The following is an 18,084-nucleotide window of genomic DNA, read 5'->3' as shown; positions in this document are numbered from 1 at the left end:
CTACACAGCGCAGCCATTTCACATTCCTGTATCCCGCTTTTTTACACGATATCAACCCCCTAAACAATGGTTTGCGATCGTGTTTGCGACAGGTTTTTTTCTTAAGTTTTTTTTTTCAAGTTTTTTTTTCCTCTCTTCAAAATCGAGTTTTGTCGGACTTTCAAAACCTCAGGACCAGCCTGAGGTGGTCTTGGCTGGAAGTAAAAAAAAAAAAAAATGCCGTGGAACCGACGTGAGCAACGAGCTGACGTGGTCTCCACGCGTGCCAGGAAGGCACATCGTGGAACCGACGGGGAAAAGTGTGAAGCCCATCGGTTCCACGTGGAAAAATAGCGTTTCGTGGAACCGACGAGCTTACCGAGGGGTTCCACGGATTACCCTCCTCTGGTCGGTTCCACAAACGGGCGGGGCAGGAAGTACCCCCGCCATGTATGTACAAGGTGCTGCGGCGTATGACTATAAGATCTGAACATATCACAAACGTGTCACCCCTACACTCTAACACTACATATCACCTTTCCCATCTTGCCGAGCAGCTCCCTGAAATGGCAGATAACTCCAATGGACCAGCAAACCCACAAAACCCGTACTCCGAGGAAGACGAAGCGCCTGCTACCACTACGATAGGAACCAGCAAAGCTCTCGATGGTCCTACGAGAGCCTCATCGACTTCCAGTTTATCTGAGGCGCAAGATCCCGATGCAGATGCCGAGGGAGAGCCAGATGACCTTGATGCAGATGCAGATGGAATCGAAGATGATGACGCGATGGACTACAGTTATGAGCAGCAGGATGTCGATGGAGCTCGTATAGATGGTGGCGATGAGTCTGGGCAAGAAGACGAAGATGAAGATGGCGAGGATGAGGAGGAGGAAGAAGACGACAGTGGTGAAGAGATGGACCTTGACGAAAACGCTTCCTCTCCACCCCCCTCACCGCCTTCACGACTCTCTGATCAACCTCATCAACATGGCTCGCAGTCTAACAAGAAGCCTCTTAAGCTCAAGCTCAAGCTTGCAACTCAGCCCGCCGCTTCCCGTCCGCCTGCCAAGCGGAAATATGTCAGAAAGGCCCCTGTCTCTAAATCACCCTCCGGTCGCTCTCGTTCTACAAACGATAAGAAAGCCAACTCAAGCAACAAACGCCGAAGTACTGCGTCTGGTCCGTTACTTTTTCTCAATCTAGAAAGACTCTACAAAAGTATTGACGCAAATTGATACCCAATGGATGAGATTTTTAGATGAAGAAGATGACGAGCTTGCGGAAGAATCACTTGGATACAGCGATGGCGACGAAGATCGAGCGGGTAATCAAGCGGGCGCGTATCAAGCATCGAATGGATCGGATGGAGCTTCTTCAGGCGACGACACGATGCCAACTGCTGGCCAACTCACCGTGCGACAACGTGCCAAAGAGTATGGCGAACCAGTCACTGAACTTCAGTCACTACCGATGAGTGAGCACGACTTGACATTTCTTGGAGTCTCGATCTTCTGGATCAATCGATCATTATTTGAGTCGTTAATCATCGACCTACCGACCTTTTTTCAATTCAAGCTGATTCTAAGAAGAAGAAAGAACTAACTGAGGCCGATCGGGCAATGGAAAAGGCTGAAAAGTCGCGGAAAAGAAAACATCAAAACGAAAAGAAATTGGAGGATGAAGTTGCGTTATTTGATTGCCATCTGAGCCACCATTTCTAGATGACCATACTCACAACTTGCATGTATCTATAAACAGAAAACCGAAACTATCAATCGCCTACTGAAGGGACAGGTTGGCAAAGCAAAAGGTTCCACGAAAACCGCTGGCCGACCGATCGACACAACGGAAGAAAACGCCAACCAAGTCGTGAAAGTACAGGCTGCAACACCATTACCAACGATGATTCGAAGGTTCTCAAGTATTCGCTCCGGCGAGTATGTGGCCAGCTTGAGTATCCCTTCATCAATCTTAAAAGAACACGAAGATCACATCTTTTTCAGCCCAACTTCAAAAGTCGTTTATCCTCCTCCCGTCAGACCTCCCCCCAAAACGTGGAGACTTGTCAACGGAGTCCGAGTGAACTAGCCAACCCTCATCCGAATTACGCCCGGAGAGCCGGCAGCCGTTCCATGCGCCTGTCCTTTTTCCCGACCTCGTCGTGCACCCGCCCACAATGCTTTGAGCGTGGAAGGTGCCCTACTACTGGGCACGCTCTCTTCAGCTAATACATAGACTGGTCGTATAACTTTTCCAAGCAATTTTTTTGGCCTTTTTTTCTCTCTTTACTCGACCAATCAATTCCTCGCTCATGTGACCCTATGCAGTAATATTTAAGTGTTGTGATTAAACTGATCAAACACAGTGTTAAGTATTCACAACAGGAAAAATAGCAAACATAATGAGTGGAGGTATATTCATATACGGATTTACCTTGCGCCTCAAGAAAAAAAACCCTTTGCTCACTGTGAAGTCCTGTAGATGTGATGTCAATAACTGCTGTGTGTACATAATTCACAAAAAGCACTTTGCACACAGAGTTTGTTTTAGTAGATACGGCGGTAACATTGGGGTTTCACACGGTTAATCAATAGCACCAGCGGGGGCTCTTGGGGTCCTCTTGCAAGATAATCAGGGGAATTCGAGCCCATTTTCACTGGCAAAAAGGTAGAAAAGTTAATACACAGCAATTTAACAATGCCCACATTAACAGCCCAACCAGTGTGGTGGTTAATATGGAACCTTAAAGCATCTCCAACATGGGCCCTATATATGTTCAGGGCCTATATGGCTTGGATAGGGCCCCAAAATGTTTTGATTGGTGAAAGTTTTTACGGTGGGTAATTACTGAAAAGTTACTCAACTTTCATCTGGTGATATCTCATGCAAGAAAAAGGTTAAAGAAATTCTTAGTAGGCCAAATTATTTACGGGTTTACTTCGCGCACGGAGGGAAACTCGTTGCGCACGGGAATTTCCGTTGACTCGACGTCACGTGACGTCGGGCCCCCCTCCGTGCGCGCCACCAGCTCCCCTCAAAAGACTATCCGCACACGGGGGTGCCGTGCGGTGACAGGTGGCCGGGGTGAAGCACTCCGGCCATCCGGAGGAAACAATCCCCTTGATGACCGGCACAGACCGGTCATTGAGAGGGTATATCACATCTCTCTCGATGACCGGCATTCCGGTCATCGAGAGGACAAATCCCCCTCGATGACCGGTACAGACCGGTCATCGGGAGGCTACATCCCTCTCGATGACCGGTACAGACCGGTCATCGGGAGGCTACATCCCTCTCGATGACCGGTCTGTACCGGTCATCGGGAGGCTACATCCCTCTCGATGACCGGTACAGACCGGTCATCGGGAGGCTACATCCCTCTCGATGACCGGTACAGACCGGTCATCGGGAGGCTGCATCCCTCTCGATGACCGGTACAGACCAGTCATCGAGAGGACAAATCCCCCTCGATGACCGGTACAGACCGGTCATCGGGAGGCTACATCTCTCTCAATGACCGGCATTCCGGTCATCGAGAGAACACATCTCTCTCAATGACCGGCATTCCGGTCATCGAGAGGGATGTAGCCTCCCGATGACCGGTCTGTACCGGTCATCGAGGGGGATTTGTCCTCTCGATGACCGGTCTGTACCGGTCATCGAGAGGGATGCAGCCTCCCGATGACCGGTCTGTACCGGTCATCGAGAGGGATGTAGCCTCCCGATGACCGGTCTGTACCGGTCATCGAGAGGGATGTAGCCTCCCGATGACCGGTACAGACCGGTCATCGAGAGGGATGTAGCCTCCCGATGACCGGTCTGTACCGGTCATCGAGAGGGATGTAGCCTCCCGATGACCGGTCTGTACCGGTCATCGAGAGGGATGTAGCCTCCCGATGACCGGTCTGTACCGGTCATCGAGGGGGATTAGTCCTCTCGATGACCGGAATGCCGGTCATCGAGAGAGATGTGATATACCCTCTCAATGACCGGTCTGTGCCGGTCATCGAGGGGATTGTTTCCTCCGGATGGCCGGAGTGCTTCACCCCGGCCACCTGTCACCGCACGGCACCCCCGTGTGCGGATAGTTTTTTGAGGGGAGCTGGTGGCGCGCACGGAGGGGGGCCCGACGTCACGTGACGTCGAGTCAACGGAAATTCCCGTGCGCAACGAGTTTCCCTCCGTGCGCGAAGTAAACCCGATTATTTATTGAAGGTTGTTTTATTATTTCAAATACCTTTTTTCTGACTTTTGAATGGATTACACATTTTGAATTCCCTATTTTGTGACAAAATTGCAGTCACTGATAACTAGTTACTAGTAACAAAATAGGGAATTCAAAACTAGTTACTAGTAACTGGAATTTTGTCACAAAATTAGGAATTACAAGTATTTTATATACTCTCAAGTCATGAAAATTGGTCTGTACATCATAAAACAACTCTACACAGCAATTTTGGCCTACTCAGAATTTCTTTAAACTTTTTCTTGCATGAGATATCACCAGATGAAAGTTGAGTAACTTTTCAGTAACTACCCACTGTCACAGTGAAAGGACCCCCACCCAAGGTGGCAGGTATCACATGGGATAGGGAAATAGGGCTGGTCCCTATCAAGCTGCATATATACAGCTCAACAGGGAATTTTCAACCTTGTCCCTATTATAGGGCCACAAAGAGCGATGGTGATATGTTCAAACTTGGAGCATGCTTACCGGTGGCTAGTTTAGCTTGGAGCTAGCTAGTTTAGCAATCAAACTCAACCACACCGGGATGAGCTAAGCCTCAGCTAAATTAGCAAGAAGCTATGATTTGAGCTAACCCTCACTACATATAGCAATGGTTAGTTCACAAGCTAGCTATCTACCCCCAAATATCACAAAGCTGACACACCAATAAAGTCAAATCAAACCTTGCTACTTTAGTTAGCAATATTAGCTGCAAGTCAAACCTTGCAAGAACTGAGCTTGACCAGTAAGCATGCTCTTAACAAAGTCCCTCAAGACTTTGGGATCCCTGGGGGTAGGCTGAACTTGTAAAGCAAGGCGCGTACCAATGGGCGCCTAAAAAACAGGGGTGCACCATTGGCTGGTAAAAGGGTGGTGCACCCAGGCAAGGCTTACAGGACAGGATTTTGAGCATATTGTTTTTTAGAACTGAGGATGTTTATTTTTTCATGTGCTAGGGTATCCCGGTGGGTACCCCCACAAAAACTGCTGTAGTAGAGTGATTAGGTGCAGGTATGTTTGGAACACGGGCAAAGGCCAGAGTTTGGGTACACGTAGGGCCACCTCTTTTCTTTTTTTTAAAAAAAAGTGCGATTGATTTCACATATCACACTATCTACATGCAACTAAAGAAATAGCCCCTGGGGGCCTAACAAACCAGTAAAAATATCTGTCATGCGAGTAACGCCAGCCTTCTTTTCAAAACAATAGCAGTCCTGTAGTTGTGTTATTCAAAGTATTGTGTCCGCCCCATGTCACGTAGATGTTACCCAGATTCATAGTGTGCAATGCCATAGGCCAAATTTCACTAAAAAAAAGAGCAACACCAACATTGGCATGCAAATAACACCGGTGTTGATGCCATGCTTTTGTATTAACCAAAAATTACTGCACATGGTCATGAACAACCTGCAACCCTTCAGCCTATGGCCTGTGCCCCTGAGTCCGTTTGATTTAACACTCCCTGGAGCCCCAAATTTGGGGGCTATTGGCTTGTAATCCAAAAAAAAAAGTCTATAGTGAAACAACTTGTCTACTAGTACCCATTCATATCTTGTTTGATTTACATTTTTAATAGGACAGGAGATGCTAAAATGCAAGTGTTGATATTTTACATGGTCTTCATTTGATTATGTGGAGGCGGCAGAGGTGGTGGTGGTGGTGGCCCGCGGGTAGTGAAACTAACCGGTCCCTCAAGCGTGTACAGCCTCTCCGTTGACCGCACAAAGTGCAGGAGAGGCTTGTGTCTAAAACGCACATGCTCGCGTGTCATGGTTGGGCTTCTGAGGTCCTTTTCATTTGTAAAAATCATGTAAAATACACACAACCACCCAGTGGATAATAATGTTGCGCAGGGTGTGCCTAAGATGGGGGCCTTCATCCCCATCAAGAAGGATTTTGAATTTTTCAAAAATTGTATGTGTAGGATTTTTTACAAGCCAATTTTAGTCCAACATGACTTTTTTTTTTCTTTAAACCAAACCATTCCTGATGTAATCAATAGAGGACAAGACTGTCATCCCAGGATGGTAAATAGAAAAATTTTGGAGGGATTTTATGAAGGAGGAATGCTGATTGAGAAGCCAAGAATCAACTTCAGTTCAATCTTAAAGAGTCAGATTTTCAGATTTTTGTGATCTTGCAAGAATTCCTGCTGGTCCAATTTTTAATATTTTCCTTTGAAAATTGGATGAGGAGGTCTGCACCATTCTCCTCTATCTCCAACCTAACTTTTTGCCCACGGTGAGACGGATGGACAGGAGGTGCAGCCGTCCAAAACTCAAAAAAAAAAGGCCAACCGTGACGCGGTTGTAAGTCAGTTTTACATTGAACTTAACAAAGTCCCTCGAGACTTCGGGGGACTCGCGAAGCGAGCCTCCGTCAGTAGGGACTTAGAGCATTTCCACCGCAGGCGGTATTGTTGGGGCGCTAAAATTTGATCTCTGCAAGTGCGCAGCCAGTTTTAGCGCCCCAAACTGCTGCGGCATACACCGCAAGAGTCTCTAAAAAGTCATGAAAGGCATACGTCGCCCCCGTTCCACTCCCCCGTCAATCATATGAAATGATCGAAACAAACCGGGTCGTTCCAGTCCGAACTTAACACAAGTCCCTCCCTGTGCTTGCGGGGCCCAAGCACCCTCCCGCTTGCGGGAGGGACTTGTGCCTAATGTCGGATATTTGGCCTGAGGCTGCCCAGCCAAACATCTAAAAATTCCTTATATCCCCCATATCACCGTATACCCATTGGATTTCTTCACAGCCTCTGGCATCATTAGAATCAGATTTTCTTTCTACATATTCTGGTGTGTTTAACACAACACCTACCCCCATCCCTTGAAAAAAAAATTGTTGTAAAAGCATGGCTTGCAAGGCCTTGCAAGGCTGAAACCGTGAGAAAGTGTCTGTACTTGACCTGCAAATGGCCCGGCGGGTCTGTCACATTGCTCAGAAAATGCCCTTACAAGAATGGCTGCTGAGCGGCCAGTTCTTGATGAATTTACTTGAAAAAACATGTACAAGACAGCTGAGATCAAGGGCTAGACATGGCCAACTGGGATTTGCATTATGAGGTGATACCAAGTTGTAGGAGAGTTGTAAACACAAAATCACACATTTTCATTGAAAAAACCTGTCAGCCTCAGGCCAAATATGGGACATTAGTCCTAAGCCTCTCCTTTGGAGACGCTTTGCGCCTCCTCGGAGAGGCTTAGTTAAGCTCGGTTCTGGTCATTGTGGGGAGTATACACTCCTCTCAATAACTGGAACGAACCGGCCATTGAGGGGAGTATTTACCCCCCTCGATGAGGTCGGAACAAACCTGGTTGTTCCGGCCATCGTGGGGAGTATATACTCCTCGATAACTGGAACAAACCGGCCATCGAGGGGAGTATGTACTCCCCTCGATGATCAGAACAGACCGGTTTGTTCCGGTCATCATGGGGTACTATTCCTCTCGATGACCAGAAGGAACCGGATATCAAGGGGAGTATGTACTCCTCTCGATGACCGGAAGGAACCGGACATCGAGGGGATCATGTACTCCTCTCGATGACCAGAACAAACGGGCCATTGAGGGGAGTACCTCTTGATGGCGGGCCTGCCTTGGCCATCAAGTGATTGTATGTTGTGTTTGGGGGTGTGACCGATGGGGTGAGCTGTAGTTTCACAAGACATTTGTTCCGTGAAAGGGAGTTGAGGTGGGGATGGATGAGTCCCTAGTGAGTCCCTCGGAGTCCCTACATGTAGGGACTCGAGGTCGATATTTAGGGACGGTGTGGAACTCCTACCGTGCCAGGCGGTAGGCAGAGCGTCGAGGGGATGGGTGCTGTTGAGCTGCCCTCATGGGTGGTCCGAGAAATGAGATGAGGATCGAAAAGAGTGATAGCGTTGGGGGTGGATTTTTGAGAGACGGCAGGGATGGAATACCGTCGGCGGTGGTTGGTTTTGAGGAGAATCAGGTGATGATGATGGATCAGGATCAGGGATAAAGAATCAGGAATAGAGCTGGGGATACTGCCAGCGGATCAGAAAAGGGTGATGGAATTTCTCTTGGATCAGAGCAAGTCCCATGCCGTCCCATCCTCCAAGTTTGAACTTGAACTTGGACTCTGGGGAGTGACATGTCACAGGACATGTCATCACATCCCTAACTACAAACATCAAACAGGAAAAGAGAAGAAAACACCACAACAGTCAAAGATAAAGCAACACCAATGAGAATAAGGAAGAAAAGAAACACACAATCAAATAATAAAGAATCTAAAAAAAGAAAACAAAACAAGACAAAAGAAACAAAATAAAACCCACATGACTCATGTTTTAGGACCAAGAAAGGAAAAGAAAGAATCTGGGAGGGATTTAGAATCTTGAGGAAGTGAGAAAGTGAGGGAGGGGATCATCTTGAGGATGAATCTTGAGGATCTTGAGGCTGAAGGGTCTTGAGAGGCTGGATAATTCTTCTCTTGAGGATTTTCTGATGAGTGATCTAAAATCTTGAAATCTTGATCTTGAGGCCCTGTACCAGTTTGACCACCACAACGGCCGTAAATTTTTGACGCAAATAGCGCCCGCGGTGGGTCGGGTTGAGGTGGTAAATTCCTGAAAATTCCAACTAGGGCCCCGATTTAGGGCCCGCGGTGGAAATGCTCTTACCCCTTAGCTCCCCGAACTCGCACACCAAGAATGGATTTTCAAGGTAGCTAGTTTATTTTTTCTACAGCTCACCTACCACATCCACTCCAATTTGATTATCTCAATGTTGTCGGAACATGCTGCAGAAAAGCATACACATTTTTTTACCTCCCATGATCCCCTCTGTGTGCTGGTGGAGAGCGAACTGTGGAGGCTGAGTTGGGGAACACAGACCCTCTCCGTGCAAAATCCATGTTTTGAGTGTTTTTAAAGGTTTTTTTTGGACTGGAAGGAATGTTGAGAAGTTACCCAAATTCTCTAGGTTTGACAGGCACAAGCTAGTCTTCAACCTAAGCAATTTTATTGCAAATAAAGTTAAGGAAGTAAGGAATTATAGAGGGTTGAAAATTCCTGCCACCTAAATTTAGAATCTAGCCCCCGCAAAAAGGGGCGATAGGGCGCCCTGCCGAGGGCTGTCGGAGGCTCGCTTCGCGAGACACACGCCCGCAGCAGCGAGGGCCTTGGGTTAAGTTTGGTTTTACATAGACTCAAGTCCCTCCTTCGGAGGTCGCGGAAGGGGTCGCTCCGCGACCGGGCTGCCCGCCCCCGCGCAGAAGAGGGACTTCACAAGTTCGCCGGTCCCTGGCCGGCAATTTACCGGCATAAAACCCCTGAACTGGCTAATAGTAACATTCCTGAAGCCCTGCCTGCTATAGATAAACCAATTGTTTTGAACTTTTCTGCTTCAAGCTCCAGAGAGTATGAAACAGATCTCATCTTGGATTGATTGAAAAATGCAACTCAGCTAAATACATGTATTCAAGTTGTTTTGGCTTGGGCTGCCTTCCGCTACCTGACGGACACCCAGCTCCAGCATGAATCGTTCAATAAAATCATCAAGAATGCAGGGTCGGCATTGCGCTTTACTTTTGCTGTCCGTTTGGGGTTATGCCCTAGTCTCTTGTAACGACTTTGATCCAGTGATCCAACCACTTGACGACCGGTCTGGCAGTACCTTTGACTTCATAACACTATCGGGACCAGAGGACTATGTTGCCGAGCCTCTGTCACTGTTTCCGATCTCTAGTGGGGGGGCGAAAGACGGCCTGAAACGAGATGAAGGCCGTGTTCCAACCAGTTCAAGACCAATCACCCTCGGCAAAAACCGTGCAGACGAGTATCGTCAAGATCTTTCCGCCAACAATGAAGAGCAGTCCACCGGTAACCAGCTTCTGTCACTGTTTCCCCTCGCTCCTGGGGGAGCGAAAGCCGAGCGCGAACGAGGCTGCAACCCTCTCGCTGGGGAAGGCCATCTTACAAACGGTCTAGGACCAATCATCCTCGCCGAAAAACATGAAGACAATAATTTTCAAGTTCTTCTCGACGATAATGACCAGCAGTCAACCCATAACGAGCCGATGAGAGGAAAAGACAGCCAGAAAAAAGTTTGCGACAATCTCGCTGAGGAAGGCCATGTTCCGAATCGTCGGGGACCAATCAACACCGGCAAACAACATGCAGAAGATCTTTTCACCAACAACCAACAGCATGGAACCTCTGAAGTAGCTGCCATCGTCACGGGGGGAGGAACGAACAGTAGGAAACGAGATCGGAATATTCTTTCTCAGGAAAACCATGCTCTAAACCGTCCAAGACCAATTGAACTCCATGACAATGTTTGGTCATACCCTCAACATTTCCTTTCCAACAATAGACGAAACCCTTATGCAAACCGCGAATTTCCGATCTCGACAAGGATGAATTCACAAAATCACGAAGGGCCAGGCTCGGTATCTCGGAAAGCACCTGCGCCTCGGGATTTGCTAGCTGAAACGTCTTTCCGTGATTCTGAAAAGACCACATTTGATCCGCGTTTGGGCTCTCCCTCTGAGCAAGCAAAAGTGAGCCCTTTTCTCCAGACATTAATGTTGAAATGTGCGCATCGTCTGACCCCTGTGCGACCCAATCTACATAGTTTTGGAACAAATTGTCAAAGCGATCTCTAGAGTGGACACCACCAACAATTAGCGAGGGAGCTAAGCTTGCTGCACATTTCATGGCGATTCACTTTCAACGAGCCCTGTCAAACATTCCCGGGAGTTTTGTATTGGAATATTTACACCAATCAAATCAGATCTTGATTCCGTTTGCCTACAGATTATTGATGAAACCGCTTAAGACTGAGAACTGGGCAAGGATCCTTCTGGTATGGCGTAACCTATGGATTGAGGAAACGGATAGTATTGCAACTAGAATTAGAAGGCAATCACTCGGTGAAGTCTTGAAGAAGTTCCTTTGGATCTCGAATTTCATCTGTGAATCGACACTGCCTGAATTATTTCGGTACGCAAGGACTGCAGGATCACACAGGTTCCGATTTACACAATGTGAAAGTAGGATTGTGAACATATTATCGGATGGAAGAACAAACTTGGTATCGGTAATCAATGGCAATCGGCAAACCGACATGGACTACTTGAGAAAACTCCTAGTTCAGGAATGCTACGAAGGAAATCAAAATTTGGTCGAAGCTGCGTCGTGGGAATCAAAGCCTTCAGTCTGGAGCTTGGTACTGACTGAATTGAAGACGCAAGCATTTCCAATCACTCCCAAACCTGAGGATATTGCGAAAGTAGTCCAGGACTTGGAGCCAACGTATCTCTTCGGCGAAGCCACCTGGGGTCATATAGTTGGGACATCAGATCAACTGCTACCTATAAGCAGACCATGCTGCCACCTCATCAAATTACCCGGAGGACTCAAGACAGAGCTTAAAAATCTCTTTGAATGCACTGGATTTGATCATTTAGCGGACCTTCAAGTCCGAACTTCTCCGCTCCCTACTTCTTCAAATCTGCACTCACTTATTTCACTTTTGGATAATCAGCTTAATAGTCGGATTTTGGCTCCTTCAATACATAAGCGTGCTCATTTTTTACACGAAAGGTTACATCTATGGTTTGATGAAAAAATCAAGATAATGCTGAAACAAGAAGCTGAAATACTGCAAGCAAGAGAAAAAAGAAAAACAATGACTTGACTTCAGCTCCATAAACAAATCCCAAGTCAAGTTCCTTCTGATGGTTTTAGGATGCTAGAACAATGTTTTTTAACTTGAACTATTAAAGCATTGTGATCTTGGGAACCCTCATGAATTTTCCTTTGTTAACTGCTTTCTCAAATTTCTTTATCTATGGAGGCGCCATGTTGGTCAATTTTTTTGTTTTAGCAATTGTTTGGGGGTCTCTGTTTGATGATGTGGATGCGGACTGGTGCACCAGGAAAAAAAAATAGTCACTTGATGACAAGTGACATCATGCCAGCTCCAGCGGGCTACCCACCATCTACCCACCATCTACCCATCATCTACCCACCATCTACCCACCATCTAACCAGGCCAAGAATTTCCACAGGAGATCCTCAGTTTTTGCTGGGCACCACTGATCCCCATTTCTGGTCAGCTGATACTCAGCTTTAGCTCCCAGCTTATGCTCAGCTTTGGTGCCCAGCTCATTCTCAGCTTTGTTGCCCAGATCAGAACCAGTCCTGGCCCAGCTTATTTTCAGCTTTATTCCAGTCATGGCTCAGCTTAGACTCAGATTAGGACTATCATTGGCCCAGCCAATGCTCAGCTTTGGACCAGTATTGGCTCAGCTGATTTTCAGCTTTGGATAAATCTTGGCCCAGCCAATGCTCAGATTCTGAGTCTGACCACTCCTGTAACAGCTTATGCTCATCTGTGGACCAGTCTTGGCTCAGCTGATGCTCAGCTGTGGAACAACCTTGGCTAAGACAATGCTCAGCTGTGGACCAGCCTTGGCTCAGCTGATGCTCAGCTGTGGACTAGCCTTGGCTCAGCTGATGCTCAGCTGTGGACCAGCCTTGGCTCAGCTGATGCTCAGCTGTGGAACACCTTGGCTCAGGTGATATTAATCTTTTGAATAGTCTCAAAAAATCTGATACTCAGCTTTGGAACAGCCTTGGCTCAGACAATGCTCAGCTTGTACCAGCATTGGCTCAGCCAATGCTCAGCTTTTGAAAATTTTTGGCCCAGCTGGTGTTAATCTTTGGAACAGTATTGTCCCAGCTGATCCTAAGCTCTGGACTAGCCTTTTCCAAGATGATGCTCCGCTTTGGACCATTGTTGGCTAAGCTGATGCTCAGATTTGGAATATTCTTGGTCCAGCTGACACTTGGATTTGTTTCAGGCTTGGAATATCCAATGCTCAGCTGTGGCCCAGGCTCAGCCAATGCTCAGCTTTGGCCCAGGCTCAGTCAATGCCTACTGCTCAGCTTATGATGAGCATCAGCTGTTCCTGGGAAAAAATTAGGATCAGCTGACTGTGCCACATTGAGTGCTCTGGTGCAGTCCTGCAAGCTCTACAAGTGCTGGTGGAGCAGACTTGGAGCAGCGCTGGAGTAGCTCTGGAGCAGAAACCAAAGCTGCATCATGTCACTTGCCATCAAGTGACTATTTTTTTTTCCTGGTGGTGGTGGTTGATTGTGGAAATTCTGGAGTATTGGGGATGTTTGTGGTACACATTTATCACATCCTGTTTTTTCAGATGTGTTTTTCAACATAATTTAACGGAAAAGCACAAAAAATATATATTTTACCTGCACCAAAAAAACAGATGTTGTATGGTACAGGCCCCAGAGTACCAGGCGCGCCAACCACTTGTACATATTGTGATTCCGCTTAAGCTTGAACAATTCAAGATTTTCAGTGGGCTAAAGCTATGGCCTTTGAGCCACAGCACCGGTAAAATTTTGGTTTTCTGACCAACACAGCTGCAAACTTGGCATGTCAGCCCCCTATTGTTGCCCAGCAGGAACACTGAAAACCTGGAATCAAATGTCAGGATTCCATGATTTTGAGTCCACAGCTCAAAAATCTGTCCAAGCATTCCTGGAATCACAATATGTAATTACATAAGCAAACTGAAATTTTTGAAGTGAGGATCCCCCACGCATCAGAGGGATCCACAGACTTCAGACAACCAGAACCATACCCCCAGTTTAGGGACGGCCGTAAATTTTCGACGCAAATAGCGCCCGCGGTGGGTCGGGTTGAGGCGGTAAATTCCTGAAAATTCCAACTAGGGCCCCGATTTAGGGCCCGCGGTGGAAATGCTCTCAATAATTGACAAACTCAAATTTTGCTGGCACCAATCAATTCATGACTTCACCTGATATTCAGAGCCCCTCCACCAGAACAACCAAATGGTTTCCAAGCCTGATCTAGTTCTCATCTACTTATTCAACCGTCACTAGAGAGCAAGGAGAAAATGTTGGATCTATACGCTTCATTGGGAACACAGGGTGAAGTGTAAGCAATGAGCAGCATGGGGCCGGACCCCAAAGTTGGGTCGACCTTTGCGACGTTCGGCGGCAAGTTGCCGGTCTGGAATTGACTCACGTCTTAGTACAAGAATAGCCCAATGGTCTCCAATACTCTTCTCATCCAATGCTCTGCGGCTTCAAGCTTAGCATGAAACAGATCTCAGCTTGGATCCAGGGGAAAACCCTGCTCCACCGGAAACAGGACAGATGCATCTCAGCTGGAATGTTCTATATATGTATTCAAGTTTCATTGGCCCAGTAGAGTGGGCTGCCTTCCTCTGCCTGCTGCACCCAGCTCCAGCATGAATCGTTCAATGAAATCATCAAAAATGAAACGTCGGCATTGCACTTTACTTTTCCTGTCCGTTTGGGCCATTGACCAAGTCTCCTGTAATCCAGTGATCCAACCACTTACCGACCGGGCCGGCAGTAGCTTTGACTTCATCCCGCTGTCGGGACCAGAGAACCATGAACGGGAAAACTTTAATGCAATCGCCGAGCCTCTCTCACTGTTTCCCCTCTCTGCTGGCGGAGCGAAGGACGACCGGAATCGAGATGATGTCCACATTCCGACCAGTCCAGGACGACTGACAGGCGGATACCGTGGAGAGGAGTACCCTCAAACTGTTTCCGCGAACTGCAAGCAGTCAGCCCATGACCAGCTTCTGTCACTGTTTCCCCTCGCTCCTGGGGGAGCAAGAGCCGAGCGCGATCGAGATTGGAACACCATTGCTAAGGAAGGCGATGTTCCAAACAGTCCAGGACCAATCATCTTCGGCCAACACCATGCCGACGAGTATCTTCAAGATCATTTCGCCCACAACGAACAGCAGTCAACCTCTGAAGAGCCTCCTCGAGTCGCCATCATCGCCCCTGGGGAAGGATCGAACAGCCGAAAACGAGTTCGGGAGATTCTACCTGAGGAAGACCACGTTCTCACCCGTCCTAGACTAAGCGGACCATACAATGATGGGCACGATCAAGATCTTTCCGCCACAGATTTAGAGCAGTCCACCTTAAGTATCCCAAGCCCCAGCTTTCGTAGCTCGACACCCCGTTTCGGCAAGCCCAGGCTTAATTTACCGAACCTGGAAGAGAACCACGAGGAGCCAGGCCCGGTATCTGAGAACGATCTACAAACAGCGTCGCGTATGAATATGATAGCTGAAACGCCTCCCATTGAATCTAAAAAGACAACGTCTAATCCTCAATCGGGCACTTCTCTAGCGCCAATCAAAACCGACGCCCGTGACACCCCTCAGCCAGTAGCTATCATCACCCCTGAGGAAAGAACAGACAGTCAGAAACAAGCTCGAGAGAGTTTCTCTGCGGAAAGCCATGCCCTAAACCGACTCATATACAGTGGACCAGATCATAATCGGTATGTGAAATCTATTTCCGCCCAAAATCGACGAGGGCCACCCCCTCATGGAAGCCGCAGCAATCACAGTCGGACCCCCGTGTCTCGTAAAACCCTACAAACGACTGCGCCGATGGACATGATCCCTGAGAGGCCGCCTGTCAGTGATGATGGAACACCTGAGGTAAGTCCAACCAATTTTCTTGAGAATTGTGTGCATATTCTGACCCACCTCCTCTGCGACGAAACTTATAAGTTTTGGAACAACCTGTCAAAGCGAACTCTAGAGTGGGAGCCCCCGAAGATGTGCGGAAAAGCTAAGCTTGCTGCACATTTCATGGCGATCCACTTTCAGCAAGCGGTGTGGGACGCTCCTTGTCGGCTTGAATTGGAAAATTTACACCAATCACATCATATCTTGCTCTCGTTCGCTTACAGATTACTGATGAAACCACTGAAGGTCGAGATCTGGGCAAGGATCCTGCTGGTATGGCGCAACCTGTGGCACGAGGGAAGGGAGATTACAAGCGATACTTTAATTAGGACATCGTCAACCAATGAAGTCTTGAAGAAGTTTCTGTGGATCTCAAATTTCATCTGTGAATCAGCACGACCTGAATTATTTAGGGGTGTATCTACTGCAGAATTAAAAAGTTTCCATTTGACACAAGCAGAAAGCAGGATTATAGAACGATTATCGGATGGAAGAATATCAATGAGAAATCCATTGAATCGCAATCGAAACCACGCAATGCAACACTTGAGAAAACTGATGGGTAAGGAACTAGGATTACGAGAACCAGGGACGGAGGTGGAAGCCGTGTTGTCGGAATCAGCGCGTTTAGTACAGAAGTCGGTCCTGGATGCCATGAAGGCACAAGCAGATCTATTCAAGCCCGAATCTGCAGAAGTTAGCAAAGTAGCACCAACGATTGATCTTTTAGCCAATGATACCTGGGCTAAAATCAAAAAGAAATCAAACGGAGTGGACCCCCATCAGGCATGCCTCTACCTGATCAGTTTTCCTACAGAAGTCAAGTCAAATATCAAGACTCTGTTCAAAAGGCTTGACTTTAAGTTTGACCATGCAGCCGACCTCCAAGATTCTCCAATTCCTAGTTCAGGCTTGCTCGAGCTCCTCATCAGATTTGATAGGGAGCTTGGATATCACAAGAAATCCCCTCAAATCAAAAGACAATCTGGTTTTCTGCATGACAGGTTGCATGTTTGGTTTAATGAAAAATACATGAAAATCATCCAAACTAAAGAAAATTGAAAGATGATCAAGAAAAGGAAAACTTTTAAAAATCATCAATTGAATCAGTTGACTCGCCCTTGACATCTCCACCTCTGAGTCCCAAGATTTGCTTAGGTTCTCTTTGATGTTCAATTGACTTACAGAAAGCTGTACAAACCTTTGTTTCTTTTTAACTATTTGGGTTTAGAATTTTGGGTATCATCAACAATTTTTTTCTCAAATACAGCCATGGTCTTGATCATCCAAGGATTTTGTTGTGAAGTTTTTTCTGATTTCCTTTGGCCAGGAGAACCACACGTAAATTAATGTAACAGGCCACTTTTTTGGGTCATCCTTCATGCACTACCAATAATTACCATGTGAACTCCAAAAATGGAGTGCACTCCATCATTCCTTGGAGTGTACAGTCCGCCAATCCAAAGATTCAGGAGTGGTGGACTGTGCACTCCAGAGTCATTGGTCTTTGGAGTACTGAGCAAGCCATTCCAATAAATTTGGAGTGGCAGACTGTGCACTCCACTTACACTCCCAGTTTATTCTACACAACCGGAATTTGGAGTACACATGATGACACTTGATGGAGTGCAGAGAGCTTCACTCCAGAAACTTTGGAGTGCAAAGAAAACAACTACAAAAAAGTAGATTTTGAGTGTAGATCATCAAAAGAATTTGAAGGTATTATTACTATACTAACAATCAATAAAGAACACAAGAAACAGCTCCAAAGTAAGCAATATCACATTGTTAACATAAGCACCTGGTTGTATAGAGCTAGGCCCTTCTGTATAAACGTTAACCAGCCTTTGGCATCTTTGGAAGTCAGCTTTGTTGCCAGAATGGGAGGGGTGATTGGTTTGATCCCATCTTTCCCATCAAACTGAGGTAAAACCCAGTAGTTACCATTCACAAAGGGTCAGCCTAGGCCCTCACCAACACTCATGTTTTCCAGGACAAGCTTATCCCAGGGCATTTCCATGAAATATTTGTGCACAAATATGACCAGGAGCTGGACAGAAAGACCTTCAGGACCCTCTTCAAGCAGCTCCAGACAAGCATCAACTGCAATAGGTAGCAGAACCTCAGCATTTACAAGGTTTCCTGGGGGTCAGTGTACATGAAGCTTTTCCTTTCAACATCTTTGCCATTATAAAACCCCCCCCCAAACATTTGTTTCTTTTGTTGCTAAGGATTTGCTCCTTGGCAAAAGTGTGCGGCTCCGGGACTTCAAGGCATGTCCTGAGTGTGTTAGGGTAAAGGGATGTGTTTGCCTAAACCATAGACATA

General features: G+C 47.0%; 4 protein-coding genes across 4 annotated transcripts; all 4 read left to right on the top strand.

The window, feature by feature from the left end:
• Positions 1-896: 896 nt before the first annotated feature.
• Positions 897-2,070, top strand: PtA15_13A474 (uncharacterized protein; the record flags this gene model as incomplete). The annotated part of the gene is made up of 4 exons (XM_053162675.1): positions 897-1,161; positions 1,241-1,456; positions 1,558-1,664; positions 1,741-2,070. 4 exons carry the CDS (start codon positions 897-899, stop codon positions 2,068-2,070), a joined length of 918 nt encoding a protein of 305 aa, XP_053026628.1.
• A 7,671-nt stretch (positions 2,071-9,741) lies between these two features.
• PtA15_13A473 (uncharacterized protein) lies at positions 9,742-11,761 on the top strand (the record flags this gene model as incomplete). The annotated part of the gene is made up of 4 exons (XM_053162674.1): positions 9,742-10,740; positions 10,815-11,182; positions 11,264-11,660; positions 11,735-11,761. 4 exons carry the CDS (start codon positions 9,742-9,744, stop codon positions 11,759-11,761), a joined length of 1,791 nt encoding a protein of 596 aa, XP_053026627.1.
• A 2,723-nt stretch (positions 11,762-14,484) lies between these two features.
• PtA15_13A472 (uncharacterized protein) lies at positions 14,485-16,085 on the top strand (the record flags this gene model as incomplete). Its single annotated transcript, XM_053162673.1, has 4 exons — positions 14,485-15,563; positions 15,633-15,726; positions 15,820-15,903; positions 15,981-16,085. The coding sequence occupies 4 exons, from the start codon at positions 14,485-14,487 to the stop codon at positions 16,083-16,085; spliced, it is 1,362 nt and encodes a 453-aa protein (XP_053026626.1).
• A 208-nt stretch (positions 16,086-16,293) lies between these two features.
• On the top strand, positions 16,294-16,818 carry PtA15_13A471 (uncharacterized protein; the record flags this gene model as incomplete). The annotated part of the gene is made up of 1 exon (XM_053162672.1): positions 16,294-16,818. The coding sequence occupies one exon, from the start codon at positions 16,294-16,296 to the stop codon at positions 16,816-16,818; it is 525 nt and encodes a 174-aa protein (XP_053026625.1).
• Between the last annotated feature and the right edge of the window lie 1,266 nt (positions 16,819-18,084).

This window comes from Puccinia triticina, chromosome 13A (assembly GCF_026914185.1).
Source record: "Puccinia triticina chromosome 13A, complete sequence".
NCBI classification, from domain to species: domain Eukaryota; kingdom Fungi; phylum Basidiomycota; class Pucciniomycetes; order Pucciniales; family Pucciniaceae; genus Puccinia; species Puccinia triticina.
The sequence above is the reverse complement of the archived record's forward strand: the minus strand, read 5'-3'. Positions and strand labels throughout refer to the sequence as shown.